The 26,589-nt window shown below is 58.0% G+C and overlaps 2 protein-coding genes and 1 pseudogene across 4 annotated transcripts; 1 reads left to right on the top strand and 2 right to left on the bottom strand.

Moving 5' to 3' along the window:
- Nucleotides 1-73: 73 nt before the first annotated feature.
- Nucleotides 74-8,874, bottom strand: CCDC151 (coiled-coil domain containing 151). The gene is made up of 13 exons (XM_029216624.1): nt 8,276-8,874; nt 7,171-7,292; nt 6,983-7,060; nt 5,132-5,302; nt 4,943-5,044; nt 4,719-4,844; nt 4,355-4,477; nt 3,666-3,821; nt 2,600-2,760; nt 2,304-2,517; nt 1,530-1,685; nt 982-1,066; nt 74-818 (listed from the first exon to the last, which is right to left on the bottom strand). The coding sequence occupies exons 1-13, from the start codon at nt 8,514-8,516 to the stop codon at nt 700-702; spliced, it is 1,854 nt and encodes a 617-aa protein (XP_029072457.1). The 5' UTR covers nt 8,517-8,874; the 3' UTR covers nt 74-699.
- Nucleotides 8,875-9,024: 150 nt separating this feature from the next.
- Nucleotides 9,025-22,938, top strand: PRKCSH (protein kinase C substrate 80K-H). Of its 3 annotated transcripts, none has more exons than XM_029216618.1 (18): nt 9,025-9,188; nt 9,508-9,661; nt 9,866-9,982; nt 10,417-10,512; nt 10,609-10,666; nt 11,582-11,699; nt 13,208-13,337; nt 18,340-18,424; nt 19,322-19,400; nt 20,138-20,224; nt 20,502-20,662; nt 20,758-20,855; nt 21,311-21,380; nt 21,649-21,738; nt 21,931-22,005; nt 22,094-22,193; nt 22,279-22,457; nt 22,584-22,938. In XM_029216618.1, exons 2-17 carry the CDS (start codon nt 9,586-9,588, stop codon nt 22,423-22,425), a joined length of 1,587 nt encoding a protein of 528 aa, XP_029072451.1. In that variant the 5' UTR covers nt 9,025-9,188; nt 9,508-9,585; the 3' UTR covers nt 22,426-22,457; nt 22,584-22,938. The 3 variants fall into 3 exon arrangements, with proteins under 3 accessions (XP_029072451.1, XP_029072452.1, XP_029072450.1); XM_029216619.1 differs by having other exon boundaries at nt 9,122-9,188; nt 9,554-9,661; XM_029216617.1 differs by lacking the exon at nt 9,025-9,188 and having other exon boundaries at nt 22,279-22,469.
- Nucleotides 22,939-24,557: 1,619 nt separating this feature from the next.
- LOC114891654 lies at nt 24,558-26,040 on the bottom strand (annotated as a pseudogene).
- Nucleotides 26,041-26,589: the final 549 nt, after the last annotated feature.

Here is a 26,589-nt window from a genome sequence, read left to right on the forward strand (position 1 = left end):
GGCCGGGCAGCGCGGGGGCGGGGCGGGGTGGACCCACTGCTCGCGGTTGCCCCTGCCAGACCCCAGCGCCCAGCCCAGGGCCCTGGGGAAGAGGTCCGAGCTCTCCGGATAAATGTGTATCAATCTGAGCCCAGGAGAAAGGACGCCTCTCTCTCTCTCCCAGTGGAGGGCTCTTTTTTGTGTCCCCAGGTGTGGAGGAGCTAATGTGTACAGCTAAGTGGGGTACAGGTCTGCGTCCTCAGAAGGAGAGTCCGCTTGCTCAGACGGGGAGGGCTGGTCCGCCCCAGGTGTGGAGGTATTTCTCATTTCTCTGGAGGGGCGGAGGGAGCTCAACCTGTGTCCCTAGCTTATGGGAGTCATCACTCCCCAGGTCGGAGGGAGCTGAATCTGTGGCCCTGGTTTGAGGGGCAGCCATCTATGGGGTGGTGCAGGATCAAGGAGAGGCGAATACTCAGGGGGCTGGTGGTTGACCTTTAATGCGCGATTCCGAGGCCGGCGCGGACCAGCCTGGGGAGATTTACTGTGGGAACGTCCGGCAGCCCAGCCCCCTTCTCTACTCCAGGCATCGCCCGCCCGCTCCGCTCCCTCGTCCGGGCCGCGTTCAGCCCTTGAAGGGGCCCCGTGGGCCCGCCGCTGGGCCCAGAGGGGTTTGGGGGCTCCGCAGGGGCCCGCAAACGCCAGGTGGGCGCGAGGGCGAGTCTAGGACCTCCGCGAACGACCGCGCCTCTTGCTGCGGGACTCGATTAATTTCTGGGAACGCATCTTGAGCTCCGCGCGGGTCACCACGTCGTTGTCTTCGTCCTCACTCTCCTCTTCGTCTGCAAAGGGCGATGAGGGGATCAAGTTCCCACTCCCGGCTCAGATGTTCCTTCCCAGCCTTTACCATCCCACCACCACCTTGGCCCTAGGTCCGGCCCCTGACCACCTCCCGATGCTCTGCTTGGGCCCCCGGCCCCGCCCCCTTTCCTTGCCCGTACTGACCGAAGAACCTGTCCTTGCGACCGGCAACAGGCAGGGCGATGCGGGTGTTGTACATCGGCAGCTTTCCCTCTAGGGTGGAGTAGAACTGGGGGAGGGGGGAGCGGGAAGGAAGAGTGTGAGTGGGCAGAGGCTGCAGCGAAGTCCGTTCTCCCTCCTCCCCAGCCCACTCTGAGACATAACCTGATTCCATTCAGCACCTCTGCCCACTGCTGTAAAGTTTTCTTTGGTCGCTGCCGCGTCATTTGTTCTCAGCGTGCATCCTGATACCCCTCCCCCTCCCCCTCCCAGGCCCGCCCGTGGTCTCTAGGTCCCACCTCTTGTCCTCTCGAGGCCCCACCCTTGATCCCCCCAGCCTTGACCTCTGGCCCGCCAGGGCCCTCTGGGAACTCTCGTGGTGCATCCCTAGCTCCTTAAACCTCACGCCTTGTCCCTAAGGCCCATTCCCGGCCCATCGGCCTCCTCTCTGGTCTCCAGGGGGATGCCCCGACCTCCTGGTATTCCGCCCCAGCCCCTGCACCCTCAGCCCCACCGCCTGGCTGAAGGGGTACCTCGCGGTCGGCGATGTGGCGCAGCAACTCTGGCACGTTGTGGTTCTGGAGTTGCGCCTGTAGCTTCAACAGTTTTTCCTCCACGAGGCCCAGTAGGTTGGGCAGATAGTCACCTGCCTTGGGATCCAGCTCCTTTCTGGCGAAGCGGCCGGCCTCCTGCGGCCGGGGGCGGAACCAGGTGAGTTGGAAGGGGGCGGGGCCTCTGGGGGCAGGTTCCACCCAGGGGCGGGGCTTTTCCTCAGGGACCAGGCCTTTGAAGTTAGGGGCCACCAACCGGAGCGGTGCTATCCTCTGTGGGGTGGGGATTCTGTGGTCAAGGGCCACGCTTATAGGGCAATTGCCTCTGAATTCCAGAGACCCAAGCCAAGGGATGGGGGGCGGGGGGAGTCTTTTAGTGGGAGGGCAGGGATACTAACTGGAGAGAGGCCATTGCTGGATGACCTTAAGAAATGGGATTCTGCTGCGGGCAGGGTGGGGCTTCTCTTATCTGTGGTCGCTCCAGGATTGGAGCGGGGTCTCTGAAGTTTTGGGTGGAGGTGTGTGTGTGTGTGTGTGGGGGGGGGGGCTAAGTGGGACTTTCCCATGGGGGCGGGATTTGAAATGGGACAGGGTCTCTAAAGTCCTGGGCCTCTTAAGGAGTAAGGGGGTGCCCCCTGAGACGTGAGGTGGAGACTCAGGAGTGGGTTGAGGTTTCCCCTGTGTCTAGGCCTCTCATGTCCTGGACAGGGCCTGCGGTGGGTTCTCTTGAGTGGGCTACGGGGCAGAACCCCACACCTGCGTGCTGGCACCGCCTCTCACGTCTTGCGGGGATTCCTCGTGGGCGGGGCCTGCCACTAGGATGTGGTTCAGTTTGCCAGCCAGGTGTTCCAGGCCCTCTTTGGTCATTTGCATTGCCCGCATGGCAAGCTGCAGCCGATCCTGTGTGTCAGCGCGCCGCTGCTCCTCCGCCTTGATGCGCCCCTGCAACTCGACTTGCAGCTTCTGCTCGCTGCGGGGAGCAGGGAGGCCACCACTGGAGCTCCACCGACCCCGCAGGCCCCACTCTCGCCGTCGGGCATCCGGGACCTCACCTCACCAGCGTGGTCTCCCCTGAGTACTTGAGGTCTTCGAGCTCCCGCTGCAGCCGCTGCTTCTCTTCCTTCAGCCTCATCAGCGTCTGCTCGTTCTGGCTTTTGAGTGTCTCCAACTGCGTGAAGGTGTCGCCCTGTGCCAGGAACCGCTGCACCACCGCCTGGGGGCCGCCCAGCCCGAGTCAGAGCCAGGGCTGGGGCAGGCAGGGGTGCACTCCTCCTTCTTTCCCCCGGGCACGCAGGACAAGTGGCTGAGCTGATGGCTTCTGCATAATGGTGTTTAGACACTCTGTGAGTCCGGCCCAGGGCTGCCTCGAGGGTGTGCAGCCCCGAAGAAACGATTTTTGCGGGCCCTTCCTTGTCTATATAGGGAAATTGAATCAGCCAAAATCGGATTGCGGGGCAGTGATAGCAGTGAGCACGGCTGCTTTCCAAACTCAACATGCCAGCAACGTTCTGGCAGTGAATCTTGCCCACTCCCATGAGGAAATATGGCTGGGAAAGGCGCCTGGCCACAGTGCTCCAGATGACCCCACATGTCCAAGTCCTGGAACTCCTTGGAGGCTACCCCATAGGAGTAGTGGGTTGGATAGCGCCGTAAGTGGAGAAACCCAACAGGGATCCAGGGGAATTAGTGTTCGCCAGCTGGGGACATAAATAAAGCCTTAGGAAATTTCAAGGAAGACGCTGCCACGCGTGGGCCCCAGAGCAGGGGCCCAGCTTCTCTGGGGCTGAGGCTGGCACTGGGCATTTTACTGCGCCCAGACCCTGCTACAGGTGCTGGAGGCACAGCAGAGAGAAAACACTCATAGTTCTCCTAGAGCTGATGTGGCAAAGACGTCAGCACCAGTGTAAGCCGGAACATTAGAGGATGATGGCCAGTGTAGATAACTCGTGTGGGTTTTGCTGAGAGAGGTAGCAGATTAATGAGGCAGTAGCTGGAGGAAGAAGGGGTGTCTTTTGTGTGCTGAAGAATTGACCCGGCAAAAAGGGGAGGCTGGGTGTGTTGGCTTCCCAGGCTCAGCTCGGGCGTCTGGGAGCTGGGAGGGCCGAGGGCAGCACTCACGTGCGTTTCCGCCACGCCCGTGGCGTCCTTGACCTTGCCGAAGAGCACCTCCATCTGGTACATGTCCCAGCGCCGCCGCAGCTCCTCCTCTTTGGAGTGCATGCTGTCCTGGAGCCTGTCGTTGGACTGCAGCAGCACCTGCTCGCGCTGGGTCTGCTGGTGGGTTGAGGTCAGGGCCGGGGTCAGCTCGCAGACAAGGGCTTAGGGCAGAGGCCGCGGGGGTTGGGGAAGTATCCGCACTGGGGTAAGGGAGGGGGTGGGGCCCAGGCGTGGGTAAGGGCACCCAGGCAGGGGTCAGGAGTGCTTGGCAGGGCCTTGGTCGAGAAAGGGAGGCCTCAGAAGCAGCGCAGAGGGACGGGGTCCAGGGGGCGGGGCCTGTCGGGTAAGGGGTGGGGCCTGTCGGGTAAGGGGCGGGTTAGAGGCAGGATCAAATTTCCGACACAGGCAAGTCTTGTGGGGAAGGATGAGGATAGACCTGAGAGTAAGGGGAGGGCTGGAGGGCGGGGTCAGGGATGTGAGAGGAGCCCTGGCATCTAGTGGAGATGGGGGCGGAGTCAGGAGAAATGTCAGAACTGCCGAAGGGTCTAGGGCCTGGGCCAACATAGTGGCGCGGCCCCGGACCCAGCAGGGCCGCATCTAAGCAGGAGCAGGCTGGGGTCGTCACAGACCCGTACCCCTGGTGCGCCCACCTTGCGCTCCATGCGTTCGTTCTGCAGTTTCCTCTCCTCCGCGTGCTTCTTGCACTCTGTTAGGTAGCGTTCGCGCTTTTTGCGCTCTCGGAACACTGTCTCTTCCAGATGCTGCAGCTGGTTCTAGAGGGCAGGAAAGGGGGACAGCAGGACCTGCTGGCACCTATCTGGGCTCTGGGCCAGAGCCGCAGGCCCAACTCTAGACAGCTGGGTCAGGCTGTGGGGTCCTGGGAGAGAGATGGGACGGGTTCCGGGACAGCTGAGGTTCAGATGCTGGGGCCAGAACAGAAGACCACGGCGGCATCGGGGGTCGGGGGGCAGGACCCCCACCCCCCACCCCGCCCAGGACATGACGGGCTGGCACCTTGGCGATGTCCCTCGCATTAAGCGCCTCCTGATTCACTAGGTTCAGTTCCTCCAGCTCGTGTTTTGTTCTCACCACCTCAGCCTCCATGAAGTCCAGCTGGTTCTCCAAGCGAAGGCTCTCCTCCTGGGGCGTGAGGGATGAGGCAGGCCTGTGACCGCTGTCCCTAACAAGGCTGGCTCTCCCACTTGCCGCCTCCCACCCCCAGTCGCCCTGGTCCCTACCTGTAGATAGGCCTTGAGCTGCAGGTACACATTGGTGATGTGTTCGGCCTCCTCCACCTTCATCTGGGCCTTCTCCAGGCGGTTCTCCAGGTTCCGCATGGTCTAGAGAGAAGCAAGGCCGGGCTGGGTCCCTTCCCCCCTCAATTCCTCCCCCAGGATCAAGGCCTCTGCAGACCTCACTGGCCCCACCTTGGCCACCTCTGTGTTGCTATCTTTCGCCTCTGCCATCTCCAGCTCACGCAGACTGTGCTGCAGCTGGAGCTCCTCCAGCCACTTTTGCCGCAGCCCCAGCTGGTACCGAAGAGCATTCAGCTGCTTCACCTTCTCACTCAGCCGGTGGTCCAGGTGCTCCAGGGCCTGCTGAGGGGGGCAGCAAGGGCAGAGGCCTGAACCCCCCACCTAGGCCTTCCTTCCTTCTCCCCTATCTTTTTTTTTTAAATTTTATTTATTTTTTGGCCGTGTTGGGTCTTTGTTGCGGTGCGCGGCCTTCTCATTGTGGTGGCTTCTCTTGCTATGGAGCATGTGCTCTAGGCACGCGGGCTTCAGTAGTTGTGGCTCACGGGCTCTAGAGAGTAGGCTCAGTAGTTGTGGCGCACGGGCTTAGTTGCTCCGTGGCATGTGCGATCTTCCTGGAGTAGGGATCGAACCCGTGTTCCCTGCATTGGCAGGCGGATTCTTAACCACTGTGCCACCAGGGAAGTCCCCCTTCTCCTATATCTTGGTTCTCATCTCCCCTGACTCTTAGTAGCGTCTGACCTGGTTGATCCCCCTCCTCCTGCAGATTCTCTTTTTTTGTGGCTTCCAGGACCCCCACTTCTTGGTTTTCCACCCACCTCCCTGGCTGCCCCTTCTCCATCTCCTTTGCCTTTGAAGAGGTTCTTCTCTCATCTGACCAACCTTACCCCCTTGGTGATCCTATCCAGTCTCAGGGTTTCAAAAGTCACATATACACTGAAGACACCCCAATTTAGCCTCCCTCCTGAACTGTAGGCTCGTATATCCATATCTACACTGCCTTCCAGATGTTTCCACAGGCAGCTGAAAACCATCGTGTCTAAAACTATGTCCTTGATCTTTCCCCAAACCTGCCCATCTTGAATCTTCCCCATCTCAGCTCATGGCAGTTCCACCCTTCCAGGTGCTCAAGTCCCAAACCTTGATGTCATCCTCACCTTCTCTTTTTCTCTCCCACCGCATCCAGTTTGTTAGCAATTCTCTGTTCTATTTCAAAGGTTCCTCCATAGAGAGCTCTTTCTTCCTATTTCTACCCCTTTGTTCCTAGTGCAGCCAACACCATCTTTCACCCAGTTGACCTCCTCCTGGCTTCTATTCCTGCCTCCTCACAGCCCACCTTCCATTTCTCTGATTCTTAGTATAAAATCTGCACTCTTGCAGTGAAGGCTGCTGCAAAGTTCTGCCCCTGCTGACCTCCCTGACCTCACCTCCTGCAGAGCCCCCCTCACTCACTACCATCCCGCCACACTTACCTCCTTTGTGTCTCCAACACTCTACTTTTGTTCCTACCCTAGGCACTTTGCACTTCCTATTCCATCTGCCTGGAATGCTTTTCCCCAGATCATTACCTGCCTGTCCCATTCTCAGCTCAAACATCACCTTCTTAGAGAAAGCAAAGACCCCCATCCTGCAGTCTAAAAGGCAAACCCCTGCCCCCATCCATCTCTAGTAAGTCAGTCTGTTTTATTTTATTTGTTTCTCTTGTCACCACTGGGAATTACTTTGTTTCTATATTTGTTGTTCTTGTTTTTTTTTTGGGTATGTGTGTGAAGGTCTGTTTTCTCCACCAAGATATGAGATTTTGGGGAGTGGGGACATGGTCTGTTTCTTTCACCTCACGGTGACCAACACCTAAAACCATGCCAGGCACGTGGTAGGTGCGTGATAAAGGTTTAGAAATAAATGAGTGGCTCCAGGTGTGGAGAAGGGATTGGAGAGGCGAGATAGTGGGAAGGGAGGCCAGCTGGGTGGGGACCCAGGCTGGAAATGAAGGGAGATGGTCAGTGGAATGGGAGTGGGGCAAACCTGGCCTGTCCTGTTCTTCAGATATGGCTTCTCTGATTTCCATTCCCGAATCACTGCCTGGATCACTTTCTCATCTCCCTGCAGAGAGAAGAGCCCAGTCACACTACTGATTCAGGCCACTTCTACTTGAGGTGGTGCTCTGCCCCTGGGGATGCTGCTCCCGCCCCCTGGCACCTCTTCAACCTCACCTGGAGCAGGTCTGTCAACTGTAATTGCAGCGCCCTGGTCTCCTCATGGAGCTGGTTGATGGTCTCCTGATTCTTTTTGATGTTCCACTGGCTGGTCTCATAAAAGGCCTTTCGGTCACCCTCTGGGGTCATGTGAGGTGGGTAGGCAGAAGCAGAGGATCATGGGAAGGGGGGACTTCCCAGAGGGAAGACGTTTTAGTAATTGTCAACCTAACATTGTAACAATATTTCACTTTGAGCATTTGTTATGTGTTGGATGCTGGACTAATAATTTCCTAGGTATCAAATAGCGTGTGCCAATAGGTACATATCCATATACAAATTATACCCATTTTACACATGAGAAGACTCGGGCTTATTATATTGTTCTAAGTCACAAGCAGTTGGACTCCCCAGCCCATACCTTCAACCACTATGCAAAATTACTTCCTAATAATAAAACAATAATGGTTTATACCAGGATTTCCCAACCTTGGCGCAACTGACATTTGGGATGGATAATTATTTGCTGTGGCGAGCTGTCCTGCGCATTGTCAGATGTTGAACAGCATCCCTGGGCTCTACCCACTAGATGCCAGTAACCCCCCCGCCCCCCACAGCAATGTGACAAACCAAAATGTCTCCAGACACTGCAAAATAGTCCTATTCCATTGAGAACTACCGGTTCACACTTTATAGTGTTACTATGTGCTAGGCACTGTCCTAAACACCTTACACATTTCAACTACCTATGAGGTTGTACTGTTACTATCCCCATTTCATTGTTGGACAAACTGAGAGCAATTAGGTTACTCTTAGTCCCTGAAAGTCAAACAATTAGTATATGTAGAGCCAGGATTTGAACCCAGAAAATCCAGCTCTAGAAATCTATATTCTTTACCACTCCACGCATGATAGAAGAGTTGAAATTACATAAAAGTATGAAATGCAGTCCAGTCAGTTCTGAGCTCAGGAAAAGTTTTACAAGAAAGATGAGGAAAAACGTGAACCAGTATGAGTTTTTGCCTTCAGAAACTGGCCACTGGATGAACGCCAGTGAAACGCTCCTGCCAGCTCAGAGGACTGTTGACTCTTGACCCTTCTGTGCCCTGTGGAGCCATCTTACCTAACAGTTGTATCTTCCTTTGTAACTCAGCCACCTGCGTGTGCACAGCGGACTTCCCCTCGCTGGCGTGGAAAGGTGCCGCCTTGGAATGGAGTGAGTGCCAGGCCTGCACTGACCCCTTGCCTCGAGGGTGGTAGGGCTTGATCTGAGCCTGACTGCCCTTGACTTTGGAAGGAGCTGAAATCTGGTCCTGAGAAGGCACGGCGTTGGCGGAGGCCGCCCAACTCAGAGGAGACGTCATGATTGGGTTGAGGCCAAGGATCCCTGATGGTTAGGGGATCCGCTAGGAATTGCCTCTGTCCAGGATCCGTCAGCTCCTGTTCCTCGGGCTCTGGGAATGCACTTGTCTACCGCTTGGCGGGGCCTCGCAGCATCTACGGTTGCTAGGTAACCTTCCCCGCCTCCCTCCGGCGCTCCCAAGGAAATCGCCTGCATTCCAATCTACGGCTCTCATTGGCTGACGCTGAGCTGAGGGGCGGTCCCAATAGGGGACAGACCGGACCAGCTCCGCAGAAAGATGGGGGAGGGTACTTTGGAGTCACGTGCTCATCCCTTTTCCTCCCCACCCCTCCACCCTAACCCCGCCGAGGCGGTTCGCGGGCGTTTTTCAGGAACTTTCTGTTCCGGCTGCAGAACCCGACACTCCCAAGATGGAGGCACCTTGCGCCGCCATTAAGCGCTAACCTTCAGAACTATTCCCTTTAAGGCTTCACAGTCCTATCCAAGATGGCCGTCTCTGTTCCGGCCCCGCCACTTGCCACTCGCAACATGGCGGCCACGAACTGCCGTTCAGGGAGCGCAGCATGATACCGGAAGTGATGCTTCCACACATTTCCGCTTTCTTTCTGCAGGAGGAACGGTTGGCTGCGGGGTCGGGGGGCGCGGTGGATATTGACCTTTGCCCCAATCTCGTGTAGGTGGTGAACTAGTGGGCGGGAGGGCACCCCAATTTCCTCTTGGGGGCAGTCGAAGGCGGGAATTGGATAGCTAACCACCCCCTACTCATGGGGGGCGGAGGTTTTGAGATCTCCCCACCGTTGATTTGGGCCAAGTGAAATTCCCCTCCACTGGGCAGGATTGGGGAGACCCCCCCCCGCCCCCAGTATGGGAAGCAAAGTGAGCCCTCATTGCCCGGAAGCGATGGAGGAATCCAGTTGGCTGGAGGGAGAGGTGCCTTACTTCGGCTGGAAGTAGCCCTCTCCCACTGACCTGCCACCCCTTTCTTGCTGCAGCGCGAGGGCACAAGCGCATCTCCCAGCAGCCTCCTTCCTCTGACAGAACCCGTTTCCGGCTTCCGAGGCTCCAGCGAGATGTTACTAGTGCTGCTGCTGCTGCCCATGTGTTGGGCCGTGGAGGTCAAGCGACCCCGGGGCGTCTCCCTCACCAGTGAGTCGGCCACTGGAGGTGGTCAGAGGTGGGGGTGGGGTGTGGGAGGCTCCTGGAAGAGGCACTTAACAGCCTTCGGTTTCAGTGTTCTGGTCTCTGGGCAGGGAAGGTGGCAATGCTCAACTGGTGGGTGCGGGGAGAGGAGCCGTTGGGTGGAAAGGGCCTCTTCCTGCCCTGGGCTGAGCCCCTTGCCCCCCTCCCCAGACCATCACTTCTACGACGAGTCCAAGCCTTTCACTTGCCTGGATGGTTCTGCCAGTGTCCCTTTTGATCAGGTCAATGACGACTACTGTGACTGCAAAGATGGCTCAGATGAACCAGGTGAGCTCTTTCTTCATTCGTTCATTCATCATGCATTTACTGAGCAGCTGGTGGGTGCCAGGTCCTGTTCTGTGAGCAAAACAGACCCAGTCCTGTCCTCAGAGAGCTCGCTGTTGAGTGGGGGGAAGCGGGCACAGAAGCGAGTGGTCAGTGGTTTGGTGAGGAGAGCGGGAGGTGCTGTGGGAGCCCGGAGGGGGAGGGGGAGGGGGAGGGGGAGGGGGTTTGGCAGGGTCCTGTTCTGAGGGCCTCAGGGAGGAGAGGCAGGAGGGAGCACTGAAGAGTTTTGTTTCAGGCCCCGAGCGTGCAGCTGTCTTTCCTCCTCTTACTTGGGATCAGTTACTCTCACATTCCTTGTTCCTTCTGTGTACGCAGTGGGTGTGACACGCTGGATTCTGAGCACACTCCACAAACCCTCCCTCCCTTCGTCCCCCCAGGCACAGCCGCCTGTCCCAACGGCAGCTTCCACTGCACCAACACTGGCTACAAGCCCCTGTACATCTCCTCCAGATGGGTCAACGATGGAGTTTGTGGTGAATGAGATCTCCCTGGGGTTGGGAACAACGTGCTGGGTGGAGGGAGGGAAGAGGCGCTGCCGGGTCCGATGGTGCCCACACCTCTTCCCTCAGACTGCTGCGACGGGACGGACGAATACAACAGCGGGATCGTCTGTGAGAACACCTGCAAGTACGTAGGTGACAGCCCCCCATCCCCCCCCCCCACCCCTCCAGACCTTGCCTTGCCCCACTGGGTGAATCAGGTTCCCTCTCTTTTCTGTTTTTGTGTACTGAGTGCTCACCCCGTGCCAGGTGCCTTGTGAATGCTCCATCGGCAATTTCCTCTCTGGCCTGGAAGCAGGTGCAGTTTGCCTAAGAACAGATGAGGAAGCTCAAGGTTAGAAAGGAGAATGACTTCCTCAGGGTCACATAGCTAGGAGATAGCAGAGCCGAGACTTGAACCCAGGTCGGTCTAACTTGAGATTGCATGCTTTTAACTTCTGTGTTCTGCAGCAGGACCTGAAAACTGAAATGCCCACAGGTAGGCAATCTAAACAGCACAGCAGGCTGAGTATAAGGCAGCAGGGAGTGGTGGGATTGTGCCATCTAAAGGCACAGCTGCCCTCCACTCCTGTGAGTTGAGGGCAGGTGGCAGGGCTGGATTTGTTTTTCAAAGAAGCTGAGAGTCCCAATACTTCTGTAAACTCTTTTGATGGAAGATCTTTGAAACAGAGAGTGGAGTAAGCAGAACAGTGCTTACCGGCCAGATTTTGCCCTTTGTGTCTGGGGGTCTGTGACTTCTGTGCTTTTCTCTCCTCCCTCTCTTGGGAGCCACCTTCCAGCCTCACATCCCAGCACCCCCCCAGTCCCTCCCCTGACCCTGAGGGTGGACGAACCCTGCCCATTGTCCTTCCCCACAAGGACAGGGATGAGGGACTCTGAGGCCAAGAGAGCCTGGGGAGGTGGGGAGAGGAGGGTTTGTTCTCCTGTCTTTGCCCACATAGGGGGTGTGAAGGCATGGGTGTTGAACCCTTTTGGAAGGAGCAGACCTGGTGGATGCTAAGTGCCCCCGACCCCATCGTGCCTATGTGTCCCCTCCCCCCAGAGAGAAGGGCCGTAAGGAGAGAGAGACTCTACAGCAGATGGCGGAGGTGACCCGCGAGGGGTTCCGCCTGAAAAAGATCCTAATTGAGGACTGGAAGAGGGCCCGAGAGGAGAAGCAGGTGAGGGGCCCGGTGGGGCTGACCCAGGACAACCTGGAGGTATAGGCTGAGGAGGCCGGCTGGGGTTGATGTCTGCTCCTGACTCGTGGTGTCCTGGGGCCAGTTACTGTCTCTCTGCGCCTTGATTCACTCGTTTGTCCACTTGGCATTTAGTCGTCGCTTAAGCGGGTACCAAGTGGGTGGCAGCCAGTACAGGCATCGACCTGGGCCTTGGGTGCAGACTGAAGTGGGCTCAGAGGAGCTCTGCTGCCCCTAGGACAGGAGGGACACGTCTGCATCCTGGTCCCAGGGTTCTCTCATCTGTAAGTTAGGGTTAATGGCTACATGACTTCCCAGTCTGGGGGAGGACTCGAGAGGGGGGTCAGTCAGTCGCAGTCACGTTAGTTCAATAGGGTGGGTGCTGGGGGGGCCAGAAGAGGGTGTACCCCCAGGGGTGTGTCTCTCCCTCCCCTGTCTGCCACCCCCTTGGCTGTTTGATGGGTCAGAGTCCTCAACACTCCTCCTGGGCTCTTGCCCGACCCACTGAGTAAGGGCTCCAGCTCTGTTTCTCTGCCCTGGACAGCTTCCAGGTTTTTCTCTCCCACCCCCATGGCCTGGCTAGAGAGGTACCTCCCGAATTTATGGGGCAGTGAATTCAGAGCCAGTGTGATACTTCCCGAGTTTAGAGGATGCTGGGGGAGCCACATGGTGAGGTTGGCTCCGGGTGATCTTTGCCCTCCTGGGCAGGTGGGAGGATCATGGCAGCAGACCAGGCTGAGGTCTTGGGAGGAAAGTGATCCCGTGTGGGCTTGGGCTAAGACCCTACAGCTTGGGACCCCCATCCCTAGGCTGGAGTCCACCCAGCACACACATTCGTTTTTGAAATAGCCACAGAAAACCAGGATGCACTGGGCTCGTGCATCATGGCTAGAAGCAAACGTGGAACTAGATGTGGAACTGCCTCAAGAGTGCATCAGCTAGTGGGAGGGACACACAGACAAAGTGATAGCCAGGGCTGAGGGGAGAAGGGATGTTCGGGGCTGTAAGGCATAGAGAAGACTCTTGCCCGGTCCCTCTGTTCCCCGAACCCGTCTTGGGGGTAGGAAGTAGGGAAGACTTCCTGGAGGAGGAGGCTTCCATCTAAACTGAAATCTGTTGGGTAATTCAGAGTTAGCCAGGCAGAGTGTTCCAGACAGAAGGAAAGCATGTGTGAAGAACTGGAGGCAGAGAGTGGGGCTCTGAATGTTGTCAGGGCAGTTGGATCTTAGAGTTTAAGATAGCAGTGGGGTGGATGGGGCTGGAGAGGTGGGCAGGGGCCTGGTCATGCAGGGCCTCGGGGGCTACATTGACGTCTTTGGGTTTCTCTCCAGTGGGCTGCAGGGAACCACAGCAAGGGGGAGACCCAGAGAGGGGTGTGTATTTTGGAAAGATCCTGTGGCCACCCTGTGAAATAGAGTCAGGGAGATGGCCGTCTGTGAGGAAGAGGGTGGAACAGGAAGAGAGCTGATCCCTGTCTTCTGCCTACCCAGAAAAAGCTCACTGAGCTGCAGGCTGGAAAGAAGTCACTGGAGGACCAGGTGGAGTTGCTGCGGACACTGAAGGAAGAAGCTGAGAAGCCAGAGAAGGAGGCCAAGGACCAGCACCGGAAGCTGTGGGAAGGTACATCACTACGTCCCAGGGTGGCCGTGACTTGCCCTTGGCTCCTGGCTGGGAAGAGTCTGGGCCCAGGAGCCTCTTGCTTGTTATCTCTCATCTGTGGTTTTGCTGATTTTTTAAATCATGGCACTTTAGTTCCCTGCGTGCCCAGTTATCTTTGTGTGTTGGTCACTGTGTTTAAAAGTCATTAATAGGAGTAACTTGCAGTCTAGGATGAGAGGTCCCTCTCTAGAGAGGAGGGGCTTTTCTTTCTGCCATCTCTGAGCACTACCATTCAGGGATCCCTTGAATCCAAATTCGAGGCTGGAGATTCTTCCAGCCTCACAGGCAGAGTGAGCCGAGGTCTAAGCATAGGCTGGGTAATTTCTGGCCCAGCTTATCCCTGAGGGGAGCCCCGTGGGGTCACAGTTATGCTGGGGGGGGGCGGTTCACCTTGGACTTTGATTTTCATTTCTCTTCCCTCACAAGTTATCAAAATGGACATCCACATTTGCCAGGATTGGCAAAATCCCTTAGGGTGAAAGCGGCTTCCATATTCTCTTACCCTCTTGATTTCCTCTTGGTCCTGGAAACTCCTACTGTCTTGGTTGGTTTTAAGATGATTTTCTTAGGCTTTGTCCAGCATTTCGTTGCTGTTGATAGATTGTGTTGCCATTATGGGAAATCTGAAGCCTTGGCATTTGTTCTCAGTCTGCTCTGTGCAGGGGCACATGGTGGAAGGAGGATAGAAGGGAGAGGGGGGACAGAAACCCATTCCAGGCTAGTTAAAAGACCAAGCATTGCTGGGAGGATTTGGAGGTGTGGCTCCAGCTGGTCACCAGGCTGGTGACCAGGAACCGGCAGTCTTCTCTCTGAAGCCATTCTGTGATCTCATCCATCTCTTTGAGCATCTGCTGTGTTCTCCCTTCCTTTCCTATCTCTGCTCTGATTTCTCGTAATCAGTAATTCAGTCATTCATCTAACAAGCATTTGCTGTGTACCTGTCATGTGCCAGGTGCACCCCAGGTGCCAGCAATACAGGATTGAACAAGACAGAGAAAGCCCTCTGACCACAGAGGGAGGGAGGGAGTGCCGGCAGAGGGAACAGGTGCAAAGGTTCTGAGGCAGCACCTTGTCTAGTTTTTAAGGAGCAGCAAGGCGGCCATGTGGGGGAGGGAGAGGAGACTCTCCCCTTTATTTACATAACATCAGCTTCTTTTGTGATACAGCTACAGAGCCGAGTGGTTGCCAACAGAGACCTTATGGGTTGCCAAACCTAAAATATTTTAGCATCAGGCTCTTTACAGTAAAGTTTTCCGACCCCTGACAAAGACACTGATATTCTGTCCCACACTGATGATAGCTGGACCAGAGCACCCAGTGCTTGTTTCGTAAGGATTGTCGTGTCGCTCCTGCCTCCCTTCCCTATGAACTGCACCCAGACGCAACCCTGTGTCACAGATGAGGAAGCTGAGTCCTTGCCCAGCGAGGTTGATGCCCAAATCTCTCTGATTCAGACCCTGTCCCTTAACTGGAGGCTTGAGTCATCTGCCTGTTCCGCCTGGCTCAGGGCCCAGCATTGCCCTGGCCTCCTGATGGCCTCCCTCCATCAGGCCAAGCCATTCTTCTGCCCAGCAGTCTTCCCGGCTCCCCAGTGCCTTGGGTGGGACAGCATTTGGGCCACCACTTCCTGGTTACGATGCCCCCCTGCATCGAGAAGTCAAGTACTTTTCCCTGCACTGTACCCTGTGCACTCACCACATTGGTCTGATTGCCTTTCCCCTGGAACTGCTGCCCTTTATTGCTCCCAGGCCTCTGCTCCAGCCATTCCCACTGCAAATACAGAGGTGTCTAGTGGGCTCTAGGCCCAGTGCTCAGCAGTGACACATGAGGCCCCATCCTGCAGCCCTGCTCACCTTGAAATGGGAGCAGCAGATCAGTGAGTCTGTCCCACTGTGCCCCAAGCCCTCAGATGCCGCTGCCTCCACACTTTCCAGCTTCCTTCCTGAGATCAGCCCTTCTGATCACATGTGACAAAAACCCAACTTGAACCCACTTCATAAAAAGTGGAAGCTTTAGGCCCAGTGGGACTCTAGGCTCCCTGGATGGCAGGAGTCCTCCCTCCACCTCTGGGCTCTGCCTCCTTCTCTGTGGGCTTCGTTCCCAGGCAGGCTCTGCCCTCCTGTGCCAGCACAACGGCAGGCAGCACTAGGTTTATTTCCTTCTGGCTCAGCAGCCCCAGCCAGTAGAGAATACCACTTTCCCACAAGTCCCAACACAAATTCCAGGGCAAGCTCCTATTGGCTTGTCCCAGGTCACGTGGCTGCCCATGAACCAACCCCTGGAGCCAGGAGGTGCAGCACAGGTTCTGATTGGTCAGGCCTGAGTGTAGGGTGGGTAGTTGCCCACAGGGAAATGGAGGAGGGGTAGTGTAAGCAGGTGGGGTTGTTTGCTGGAAAGGTAAAGCTGAGGGTTGGAATTACCCTCCTTTGCTGGGGTCTTATTGCTTCTACTATTCTCTGCCCTCTTGGGTTTTGGAGTGAGTAGGTGGTGACCAAGTCAGACCCGTCAAGGGCCAGCACAACATGGGGTCACCCAGCTTGGACTTTTAAGGGTGGTATGAGTTCCAAGGCCAGATCATCGGAGGTGGGGTGTGTGAGTGTGTGTGAGAGACGTGGGATGTGACTGGGGCCTTGAAAGAAGGCTGGGAGTTCCCTGCTCTATTTCTTCCTAGTTTCCACGTGATTTAAAATATCCCATCTGACTTCCATATTCTCTGTTAAAAAGATTTTTGGGGGTAACAATCCTGAAAGTAGTAAAGTAGAAAGGGAGAGAGTTTTCCTCCAGGTTAACCTCTACCAGGAGGCGTGAAACCTTCCAGACCTTTCTTTTTTTTTTTTTTTTTTTTTTTTTGGTGATATGAGGGCCTCTCACTGTTGTGGCCTCTCCTGTTGCGGAGCACAGGCTCCAGATGCACAGGCTCAGCGGCCATGGCTCACGGGCCCAGCCGCTCCACGGCATGTGGGATCCTCCCGGACCAGGGCACGAACCCGTGTCCCCTGCATCGGCAGGCAGACTCTCAACCACTGCGCCACCAGGGAAGCCCTTTCCAGACCTTTCTTGTCCATCCCAGGCAGAGATGCAATTCTTCAGAGGGTAGTAACTCTGGGTGTCGACCCCAAAGCCACACTTCAGGTGCCCAATGGCCACGTGTAGCTGGTGGCTGTCATTTTGGCCAGCAGAGGCAGACCATGTCCATCTTTGTAGAAAGTTCTGTTGGACAGCACTGGTCTACATGGTGTATGGGTGTTGTGCTATGTCTGTGTGTACCTCATTTCCTTTTTTTTCACTCAGACTCTTCACTTTTTTTTTGTATTGTGGTAAAATCCACAAAATGTACAATTTACCATTTCAACCAATTTGAAGAGTGCAGTTCAGTGGCATCAAGTACATGCACCATGTGCACCCCTCTCTGCTCTCTCGTTCCAGAGCATTCCCGTCTCCCCAAAAGGGGAACTCCATGTCCATCAAGCAGTCCCTCCCCATCCCCCCCCCCCCCAGCCCCTGACCACTACTCATCTGCTGGGTTTACCAGTTCTGGACGTTTCGGATCAACAAAACCAGGCAGTGTGTGGCCTTTGTGACCGACTTCTTTCCCCGAACATCGTGTTGTCAAGGGTCATCCACATTGTAGCCTTGTGTCTGGACCCTACTTCCTTTTAACAGTTGTGTCTATTCCGGTGTATGACCCTGGCAGGACTTATTTAATCCAGGTGCCATTTTTTTCTATCAGGTTCGCAGTGCTGGTTTTCATCATTCGTAAACGCCTGTTGTGTATTAGGGTGTTGGCCCTTTGTGACCGAAGTTGCCGGTGTTTTCTTATCATTCATCTTTGGTGCCAGGTTCCTGGTGTCTTCTTGCTGGGCCGTGTGTTAGAAAGTGAATTCAGGGACTTCCCTGGTGGTCCAGTAGTTAAAACTGTGCTTCCACTGTAGGGGGTTGTGGGTTCGATCCCTGGTTGGGGAACTAAGATCCCGCATGCCGCAGAGTGGCCAAAAAAGAAAAGAAAAGAAAGTGAATTCACTCTTGTCTTCTCTTTGCTTCTGTTTCCACTGTTTTGCACCACGGCGAGCGTCCTTTTACCCAAGGCTGGGCGTACTCGTGCCCCATTTCCCTTAGCCCGAGTTCTCAGCATGGAGTTGCCGACTCAGGTTCAGGGGTAACATGCCAGGGTTTGACCCAGATTCCCAGAGGGTGGTGGGGATGAGCACGGGCTCTGGAGGCAGACGGCCCGGCTTGGGCCCCCGGCTCTGCCCCTCGCCAACTGGGTGACCAGGGGCGGGTCCCTTCATCCACCTGAGCCTCAGGCCCTCATCTGTGAGGACGGTGTCGGCTGAGTCTGCTGGGGTCTCGTGGTGTCTCCGGGGACACAGGCCACTTGTCCTGATGCAGAGGGCTGAGCTTCATAATGGAGCTGCCCCTGTGGCTGCTTTCCTGAAGGCCACCTGAGCCGGGTAGTGATGAGGCAGACAGGCAGAGGAGGGACCATCAGAGCAGATATGGGGCTAAGGCCCTGTGTCCACTGGCCACTCCCAGTTCCCTTTTTCCGTGCAGGTGGCCTCTCCCCTCTCTCCTGGGCCCCCAGGACATCTCCCTCGCCTGGCTGCCCCCCAGCCCCAGTCTCCGTCCCCTGACCTTTTTCCTGCTTGGCCTCTTCCCGCGGGGCCTCCCGGACATGGCAAACCTAGTGCATGGTCCCCCGCCTGCCTCTCACAGCCACCGATCGTTCAGACCATCTGCAGAGCCCCTCAATCTGGCACTTCCTACCTCCTTGGCCCCCTTGCCCCTGCACCGGCCAGCCCTTGTCATCTCCTTGCTCCCACCCCCATAGCGGCCTGACTCAGGGCCCCAGCACCCAGTGGAGGGCTGGCCATACAGCGGCCCCCCTGGGGCGTTGGGGAGGGCAGATTTTGGGGTGGCGGGAGCTGTAGACGGTGCAGAGGATGATGGGCTGGTCCCTCCACAGAGCAGCTGGCCGCCTCCAAGGCCCAGCGAGAGCAGGAGCTGGCGACCAGTGCCTTCCAGGAGCTGGACGATGACATGGACGGGGCGTGAGTGTGTGGCACTGCCTGCCCTGGGCTCCCTCCTCCCATCCCCGCCTTCAGAAACCAGCCAGAGCCCACCTCCTCGCCCTGGGGCCCCCAGGGCCTGAGCTGGTCCCAAGCCCTCTCTAAAGGAGCCTCTGCTTGCTCATGTATAAGAGGGGTCTAGAGCAACCCCGGAGGAGGAGATGAGGGAAACCACCCCCTCAAGGAGCTGGGCCCTCGAGGGGACTAGGGATCCCACTACTTTTCACAAGCCTACTCTGTGGCCTGGGACACTTTGGTGAAAGTCAGAATCCCTCCTGCGCCCCTGAACTTGCTGGCTGACCCCAGGCAAAGGGCTCGGTGGAGGGTGGGCTGTCGGGAACGAGGAGGCTGGGCAGCCCCCTGGTGGGAGGCTTCGGAGGGACCAAGGGGGCAGAATGGGCAGGGGCATTCCACACCCTGGTTGGCGATGGTGCGGGTGGAGGGACAGAATGTGGTGCCTGGGCCATTGTGGGTATTGGGGCTTGGCTGCGGGGAGGGCGCCAGGCCAAGGGCAGTTTCGATGGGTTGGGCTCTAAGGGTGGAAGGAAGTGGAAGCTGGGTCTTGGGGGACACAGGGTTGTCCAGGTATCTCCTTCTCCCACCCCTGTGTCCTTCCCTCCCTTGAGCCCCTCAGGGTTGTGGAGCCTCAGGAGGGGGTAGGAGGGTGGGGACTGGGTGGCTGTTTCTCCTGGGGGGTGGGGGCCAGAGGGGTCCGAACCCCAGACTTCATTTTTTCTCAGCTTCCTGCTGCTCTCCCCTCCCTGCCCCAAGGTTCTGAAGCAAGTTCTTGGGGCGGGGGGGCCTGGCAGGGGGAGGCAGGCAGCTGGCCAGCAGCCAGTGGGCTCACCCCTCCATTGGCTTCTGCCTGTGCCCCTGCAGGGTCTCCGTGGCCGAGCTGCAGACCCACCCGGAGCTGGACACAGATGGGGACGGGGCATTATCAGAAGGGGAAGCCCAGGTACCCAACCGGCCCCTTCACTTGGGACTCCTGGAGGGGATTGCCCCAGGGTGACCTCAGGGCCAGGGGGCCCAAGACAGGCTGGCGGTGGGCTACTCCCATGGATGGTTCCCGGCTGGCCCCAGGCCAGGGCTGCTGGGGTGCCCACTGTGGCTGATGCGGCCAGGCCTTGTGAGTGAGCCAGGAGGGCAGCCACCCAGGGCCGCTTCTCCCTGCCCTTTGGGACCTGGTGGGGTCGCGCAGGTGCCCAGGGGTGTCTGATCGGGACGGAGCCAGGTTCCGCATACGCGTGCCCCACCTGCTTCGCCTACCCCGCCAAGTGCACGTACCTGATTCACCTTCCTCACAGCTGGGCCTGTAGCTCTTTGTCTTTGCTGGTTTGGTCCCCCGTCCGTCGCTGTCCTGCTGGTCCCCCCTGCGCCCCCCCCCGCCCCTCTGCCTCTATCTCCGAGGGCCTGGGCACCTCTGGTGCCCCTGCCTCTCACTTTCCCTCCCTGGTCTCTCCAGTCCCCACCCGACACCTCTCTGGCCCCACTCCTTTCCCACAGGCCTGTGCTGCCCCCTTCTGGCTGCCGCGCCTCACCCAGCCTGGCCCCGGCCTGGCCATGGGAGGTCACGGCGTGCTGTGCCTGGCACCACGGCCTGAGGGGCCCCCCCACCCCCTCCGAGAGTGCCTGGGGTGCAGGGAGGCACATGGAGGTCCTGCTCCTGACACCACCCCAACATAACGCACACAGACCCTTCTCGGGGGAGACACGCAGACAGATGCCGCTTCCTTCTCTGACCGCATCTGGGCTGCCATCCGGGACAAGTACCGGTCCGAGGTCAGTGGGGGGAGGGAAAGGGATGTGGTCCTGCCCCCCCCTCGCCCCGCCCCTCGATGCCTCACGAAGGAACGGCCTCCGTTTTCTGGCGCCGGGCCACCCTGGCCAGCTGGGCAACCCCACCCCCTCCACAGAGGCCTCCCCGCTCCCAGCTGACTGTCCCTCCCTCCCGCCAGGCTCCTGGGAAGGGCTAGAGACACGAGGCCTGGACCCAAGCCCTGGGGGTGGGAGGTGGACTCCCGAGTCCACAGCACCGACTGCTCCGCACGTCTGCCAGGTGCTGCCCACCGACCTGCCGTCGCCTTCTGCACCCGCCTTGACGGAACCCAAGGAGGAGCAGCCCCTGGGGCCCTCACAGCCCGCAGAGGAGGAGGACGAGGAAGAAGAGGAGACAGAGGAGGAGGAGGGTGGGGAGGAGGGGGAGGACGAGGATTCCCAGGTGCCAGGGGAGCAGCCCAAGGTGTGTTCAGGGGAGAGGCGGGTGATGGGGGCAGGGTGGGGTCACTCGCTGACTCTGTCCCCCCCCCCCCCCCGGAGACCCCACCCCCAGCCGGCCCCCCCCAGACAGTCAGCCCCACAGAGGAGGACAAAATGCCGCCCTACGATGAGCAGACACAGGCCTTCATCAATGGTGAGGGTGGAGCCTGGGAGGGGTGAACGCCTCTGCATCGCCTGCACCTGCAGGGGCCCAAGAAAGAGGCCTTACCTGCTCCCAGAGGTGGGCTGAGGCTGGCCCCGAGCAAGCCCAGGGGACTTCGGGTGGCCTGGAGGGGGCTTCTGGGGCCTGGGGATGGCTAGCACCGCCTCCACCGGCCCCAGGGGCCCTCCTGCCTCCTCACGGGCTGGCAGGTGAGGAGCCGGCTGGGCCCCGGGAGCCCTGGCCCTGCTCCTGCAGGAGCTGAGAGCCCAGGCAGTGGGGTGGGGTCTGCCCTGGGGCTGGCGAGGCCCACAGAATCTTCGTGGGCCCAGTCCTCGCCCAGAGCAGGCCCGGGGGCTGGGGGAAGCCGGCGTGGCTGCGGCATCCCCTTCCCTCTCTTCCTGGCTGGGAGTTGGGGCACCTCTGATCTCCTTCCCTGCCCCCACCAGCTGCCCAGGAGGCCCGCAACAAGTTTGAAGAGGCCGAGCGGTCCCTGAAGGACGTGGAGGAGTCCATCAGGTATGGGTGCCTGTGTGGCCGCAGTGCCGTCTGCACCGGCCCCACAGCTGCCTGCTGCTGGGCTCCCCAGGGGAGGTGGTGATGGGGAGTCGCCCGGGCGACCTCGGGCAAGGTGGCAGTGGCTCCTGCAGGGAGGGTCCCCAGGTGATGGGGAGCAGAGCCCAGCCCCCAAGAGGCCCTCTGCCACTGGAGCGGGCCTTCCTGTGCTGTCCTGAGTCGGGCTGCGGCGGCCCCAGCTGCCGCTTAAGCTCCCGGCCTCCCCTTTTAGGAACCTGGAGCAGGAGATTTCCTTTGACTTTGGTCCCAACGGCGAGTTTGCCTACCTGTACAGCCAGTGCTACGAGCTCACCACCAATGAGTGCGTCCCCCACGGACAGGCGGGGTGGGTGGGCTGGGAGGTCCTGGGCCTGAGCAAGGATGGGGGGAGTGAGGAGGGGGGCTTAGGAGCAGTCACTGGAGTTTGAGGTACTTGTGTGCCCCCTGCGGGGGGGGGATGTCATGTAGGTTGGGGCCCGGGTCTCCCCTACCCACGCACCCCATCCCGTGATAGGTACGTCTACCGGCTCTGCCCCTTCAAGCTCGTCTCGCAGAAACCCAAACTCGGTGGCTCCCCCACCAGCCTCGGGTGAGTGGGCTCAGGCTGGGCCCCCCTCTCAGCCCCTGGTCCCCCTGGCCGCCCGGCCGGCCCCGCTCAGCACCCCACTCTCCCGCAGCACCTGGGGCTCGTGGGCTGGCCCCGACCACGACAAGTTCAGCGCCATGAAGTATGAGCAGGGCACAGGCTGCTGGCAGGGTCCCAACCGCTCCACTACTGTGAGTGCCCGGTGGGTGGGGCCGGTACGGGGGACCCAGGCCCACCAAGCCTGCCTGAGCCCCGCCTGCCTGCCCCCCGCCCCAGGTGCGCCTGCTGTGTGGGAAGGAGACAGTGGTGACTAGCACCACGGAGCCCAGCCGCTGCGAGTACCTCATGGAGCTGATGACACCGGCCGCCTGCCCAGAGCCACCGCCCGAACCGCCTGCCTCGGGCAACCGCGATGAGCTCTAGCCCCGCCCGGCCCCGCCCGGCCCGGCCCAGAGGTGGGTGGGGAGGTGAGACCCCTACCGCCTCGGCTGGGGGATGCAGGGGGTGGTCTAGGTCCCATTGATGCTCCCCCCACCCATCTCCCTCCATCTGTGTCTCATTTGGTTTCTCTGCGGCCCCAGAACCTCAACACGTGGAACCAGCCCCCAGCGGTGCTGCCCGCCTGCCCCTCAGTCTGTAGACCAAGGCTTGCCCCTCTGGGTCTCCTTGCCCTCCCCAGCGGGCAGGAACCGGGTGGGGCTCCATGCCCTGCTCTGGGGGCAGGCGGGGCAGAGCCACGGTCCCCGGCCCCAGGTGCCTCTACAGGTGGAATAAAGGAGCCTGCCCTCCCTGGACCCCCGCCCTGGTGGCCCCCCCGCCACCCAACCCTGTCCCCCACCCAGGGCATCTGCCTCCCCTCCTGGTGCGGAAGAGTGACTTGACCTGTGACCTCCAAACAATAAACGTGATCTCCCCAACTCATCTGTCTGTCTTTGCTTGGGTGTGGAATCAGCCAGGGGTGCGAGAGGGCTAAGTGCGAGGGGAAGCAGCTCTGCAGATTCTGTGCGGGCCTCCTTCCCCATCAGGCTGGCTCCACAGTTGGGGGTCTCACCTGAGATGCCCCGTGGACAGCACAGCCTGGTGCCACTGGACAGACGGCCCCTGGGCCACTTCTGTCTGGGTTTCCACCTGGACTTGTCTCCCACCTGCTAATCACAAGAGTGCTGTGGGAAGGCCAAGAGGCTCCAGATGAGATTCAGGCCCAGAGAGGGACAGCAGCTTGCACTCAGCCACACAGCGGGGCTGTTGACACGTGCTCCAACACTCCCCGCACGCCGTTGTACATATATCTGAGGCCATAAGATTCTGAACTTTTATTTTCTGGCATGAAAAGTACAAATAATTAAACAATTCCATGTAAAAGTCTGTTACCGCGGCCAGGCCTGTAATCCCGGTAATAAATAGTGTCTAAACTCAACGCAAAGTGTTCTTGTTGTTGGGTTTTGGGTTTGGTTTTTTTTTTTTTTGTCTTTTTTTTTTTTTTTTTTAAACAGTTCTTTATCACCTCCAACATGGACTCTGTCTTGATTTGAAACCATCCAAATAAATAACAGGATGAAGGGAGGGCTGGAGGGGCTGAGCCCCTTCCCCATGGGCCCTGCCCCTGCCTCCCAGGGATGTGGAAGACCCCAGGCCCCCTCCCCTGGGGTGAGGGGCTGGCCTCCAGGAAGGGGGCCTGGCTGGCTGGGCTGAGTTCTGTGTTTTAGAAAAAGGAGTCCCCTCCCAGTCTTGGGGGTGGCAGGGGCTCAGGCCTCTGTGAGGGGGTATGGGGAGGTGCCCCCTCTCCAGAGCCCGGCCCCCCCCAGGGTGAGGGACAAACCCAGCCCTTATTGCTCACAGATGCCTCCGCCACGCTGCCCACGTGTGGACACGTGTCACCGCACGGAGTGCAGAGGGGAGAAAGCCCCAAGAAAACAGAGGGAGAGGGATGGACCCGCTGCGGGGCCTGCCCTGCTGGAGGGGAGCGGGGAGGTTGGGGAGGACTTAAAAACCACAAGAATAAATAGGTTTGTGTATCAAGAACAAGCTAGGGTTTCACCAGCTAAATAGGACTGAAAAAATTCTCAAGACGAGCAAAAATAATCCCATTAAGACCCCGGACGTCGCTGGCCGTGGGGACCGCCCTGCAGAGCACAGGTCCCCCAGGGCGCCGCTCGGCTACCATTACTGTTATTAATAATTATTATTACTTTAATGATTCCACTTCCCCTTTTATAAATAAATTAGGCATAACCACGTCTCGGCAAAACTTAAAGAAACAAAGAGAACATCGTGGTTCCTTTAAACTTGCAAACTGGATGAAGGAACAGAAATATACACAAATGTCCTTACAGGGCAACAAGGAGGATAAATAGTTAACATAGCAATAAGTTAAAACTACAAGAAGCTCAATTCGGCAAAAAAGTACAAGAAAGTTAACTGGTGCCAGTTTATGTCTGTTTTGTTTTTTTTTTTTTTTTTTTTTTTTTTTTTTTAAATCTCTTCTGTGTGTGTGGTTTTGTTTTGTTTTTTTTTCTCTTCCTTTTTTTTGTCGCTTTTTTTCTCTTCTGTTTGTGTTTTTTTGTCGCTTTTTTGATTTTTTTTTTTTTTCTTTTTGTTCCTTGCAGCAGAAGCTCCACAGACGTTTAATAACAACACCGGGAGGGGTGGGGGAGAGAGAGCTGGGCAGTCAGATGGGGCCATGGCCAGACACCAAATGCAGGGACACCACAGAAAGGGCACTGAGGCTAAAATCGGGGTTTGCCATTCTCAGTTCTGACTGGGCCCTCTGCGGGGGGTGGGGGCTTCAAGGGCTCCCAGGGGGCTCCGGCTTTTGGCTTCTATTGGATTTTTGTTTGTTTGTTTTTTACAAAGAGTGAAAACTAGGGGGATGGAAAGTCCAGACAGAAGCCAAGGCCGGGGCTCGGGATAGGGGCTGCGTCCACTGCCCTCACTGATCTGGAAAGACGGAAAAACCCAACAAACTGAAAGGGGGTGACAAGTGGACGGAAAGGGAATGCGGGGCTGGGCCCCTGGGCCCATCCACCCTGGGCCTGGCGGGGAGTGTCGGGGCACTTGCTGCTAAGGAGGCTCTGGAGTGGACAGGCTCAGGGCCTGGCCTCCCCCTCGGCCTCGTGGGCCAGGGCCTCGGCCCAGGGAGGCTCAGCCCCAGGGATGGGGGTCCTTTGGCCTCAAGCGTTGGGTGGGCTGCCTCCAGCCCACCATGATGCCAAAAGGACAACGAGGTATCGTGTGTCTGGATGCATGGACGCTGTGTGTTCACGCCTGTGTTCGTGGGCGGCAGGGACCATTGAGGAGCCAGGAGAGAGCTCTGCAGAGAACCTGGGGCAGGGGCGAGTGGGGCTGAGTGCCAGGAGGAGGGGTGGGCCGGCCTCGCTGGAGGAAGTGGGCTATGGACTGGGCTGGGGTCTGGGCTGTGACCTCTCGCCTGGGCCTGAGGGATGCTGTGGGCATGTCTGTGTGTCTCTGGGTATTGTGACTATGTTTCTCCATGACTGGGTGTCTAGATTTGTGTGTCCAAATGTAACTGTCTCCACTTCCATGTGGCCAGAGGCACGTGTGGAAATGTTCCCATGTCCACGTGTGCACGTGTCCACATTTGTCCCCGGCCACATTCACCAGTGTCCACATCTGCCCGTGGCCGCATCTGCCCACGTCCACCATGGCCACATTTACACAGCCCCATACTTCAGTCTTCTGTTGTTTATACATGTGTTTGTCTACGTGTCTGAATTGGGCCAGGGAGTTCCTGAGGCGTGTCTCTGGGTCCGTCTGTGCTGCTGTGTATCCCTGTGGGGTGTGTGTGTGTGTCCCTGTGTGTCTTTGCGTGGCTGTGTTTCTCTGTGTGGCCCCATGGACCCTCAGCTCCTAAGCCCTGCTCCCTGTGTCCCTGCCCCAGTTGGTAAACATAACCTGCCAAAATTTTTTCTTTTTTTTTTTTTGTCTTTTTTTGTGTTTTTTTTTTTTCAAGTTCAAGAATCCCCAGTAAAAATTCTCCACGAGGTCTTTTTTCCCTTTTTACAAAAATAGAGTTTTTCTTCCCCTCCCACCCCCCGTTTTTTTCATTGTGTTTCTGTTTCCAGCCCCTCCCCCTGCCCCTCACATTCCACCAAGGGGCTCTGGGCCAGGGATGCCCACACCCCTCTCACGTTTCGCTTTTTTGGGGATTTTTAAACCTGTTCCCCCCTCTCAGGCTCACCTAGGTGTTGGGGAGGCCTGGGCAAGGGGGCCTGGGAGGGCACCCCCAGCACCCCTTCCCCAAACCATCCACGGAGGGTGGTTGAGGGTGTGCTGGGGGCACATCTCTGCTTTCACTTTAGCCGAAAAAGGAAACAAAAACCTTCACCATGAACAAAACCAAGACGAGAGAGTGAACAGCCCAGCCTGGGGGGGAGGGGCAGGAGGACGGGGTGGGGGACCCCCAGGAGCCCTCCCATTCCCTGCAGACCCTCCCACCGAGTGCTCACCCTGTGGCTTCTGCAGGGACACGGGGCCCTCGTGCCGTCCGTGGTCTGCCTGCGCTGTCTCTCTCGGGCCCCTGTCTCTCTCTCTCTCTCAATCTCTCTCTCTCTCTCTCTCTCTCTCTCT

The sequence above is a fragment of the Monodon monoceros genome, unplaced genomic scaffold (genome assembly GCF_005190385.1).
Source record: "Monodon monoceros isolate NGI ecotype Baffin Bay Population unplaced genomic scaffold, NGI_Narwhal_1 Super_Scaffold_12, whole genome shotgun sequence".
Classification (NCBI taxonomy): Eukaryota; Metazoa; Chordata; class Mammalia; order Artiodactyla; family Monodontidae; genus Monodon; species Monodon monoceros.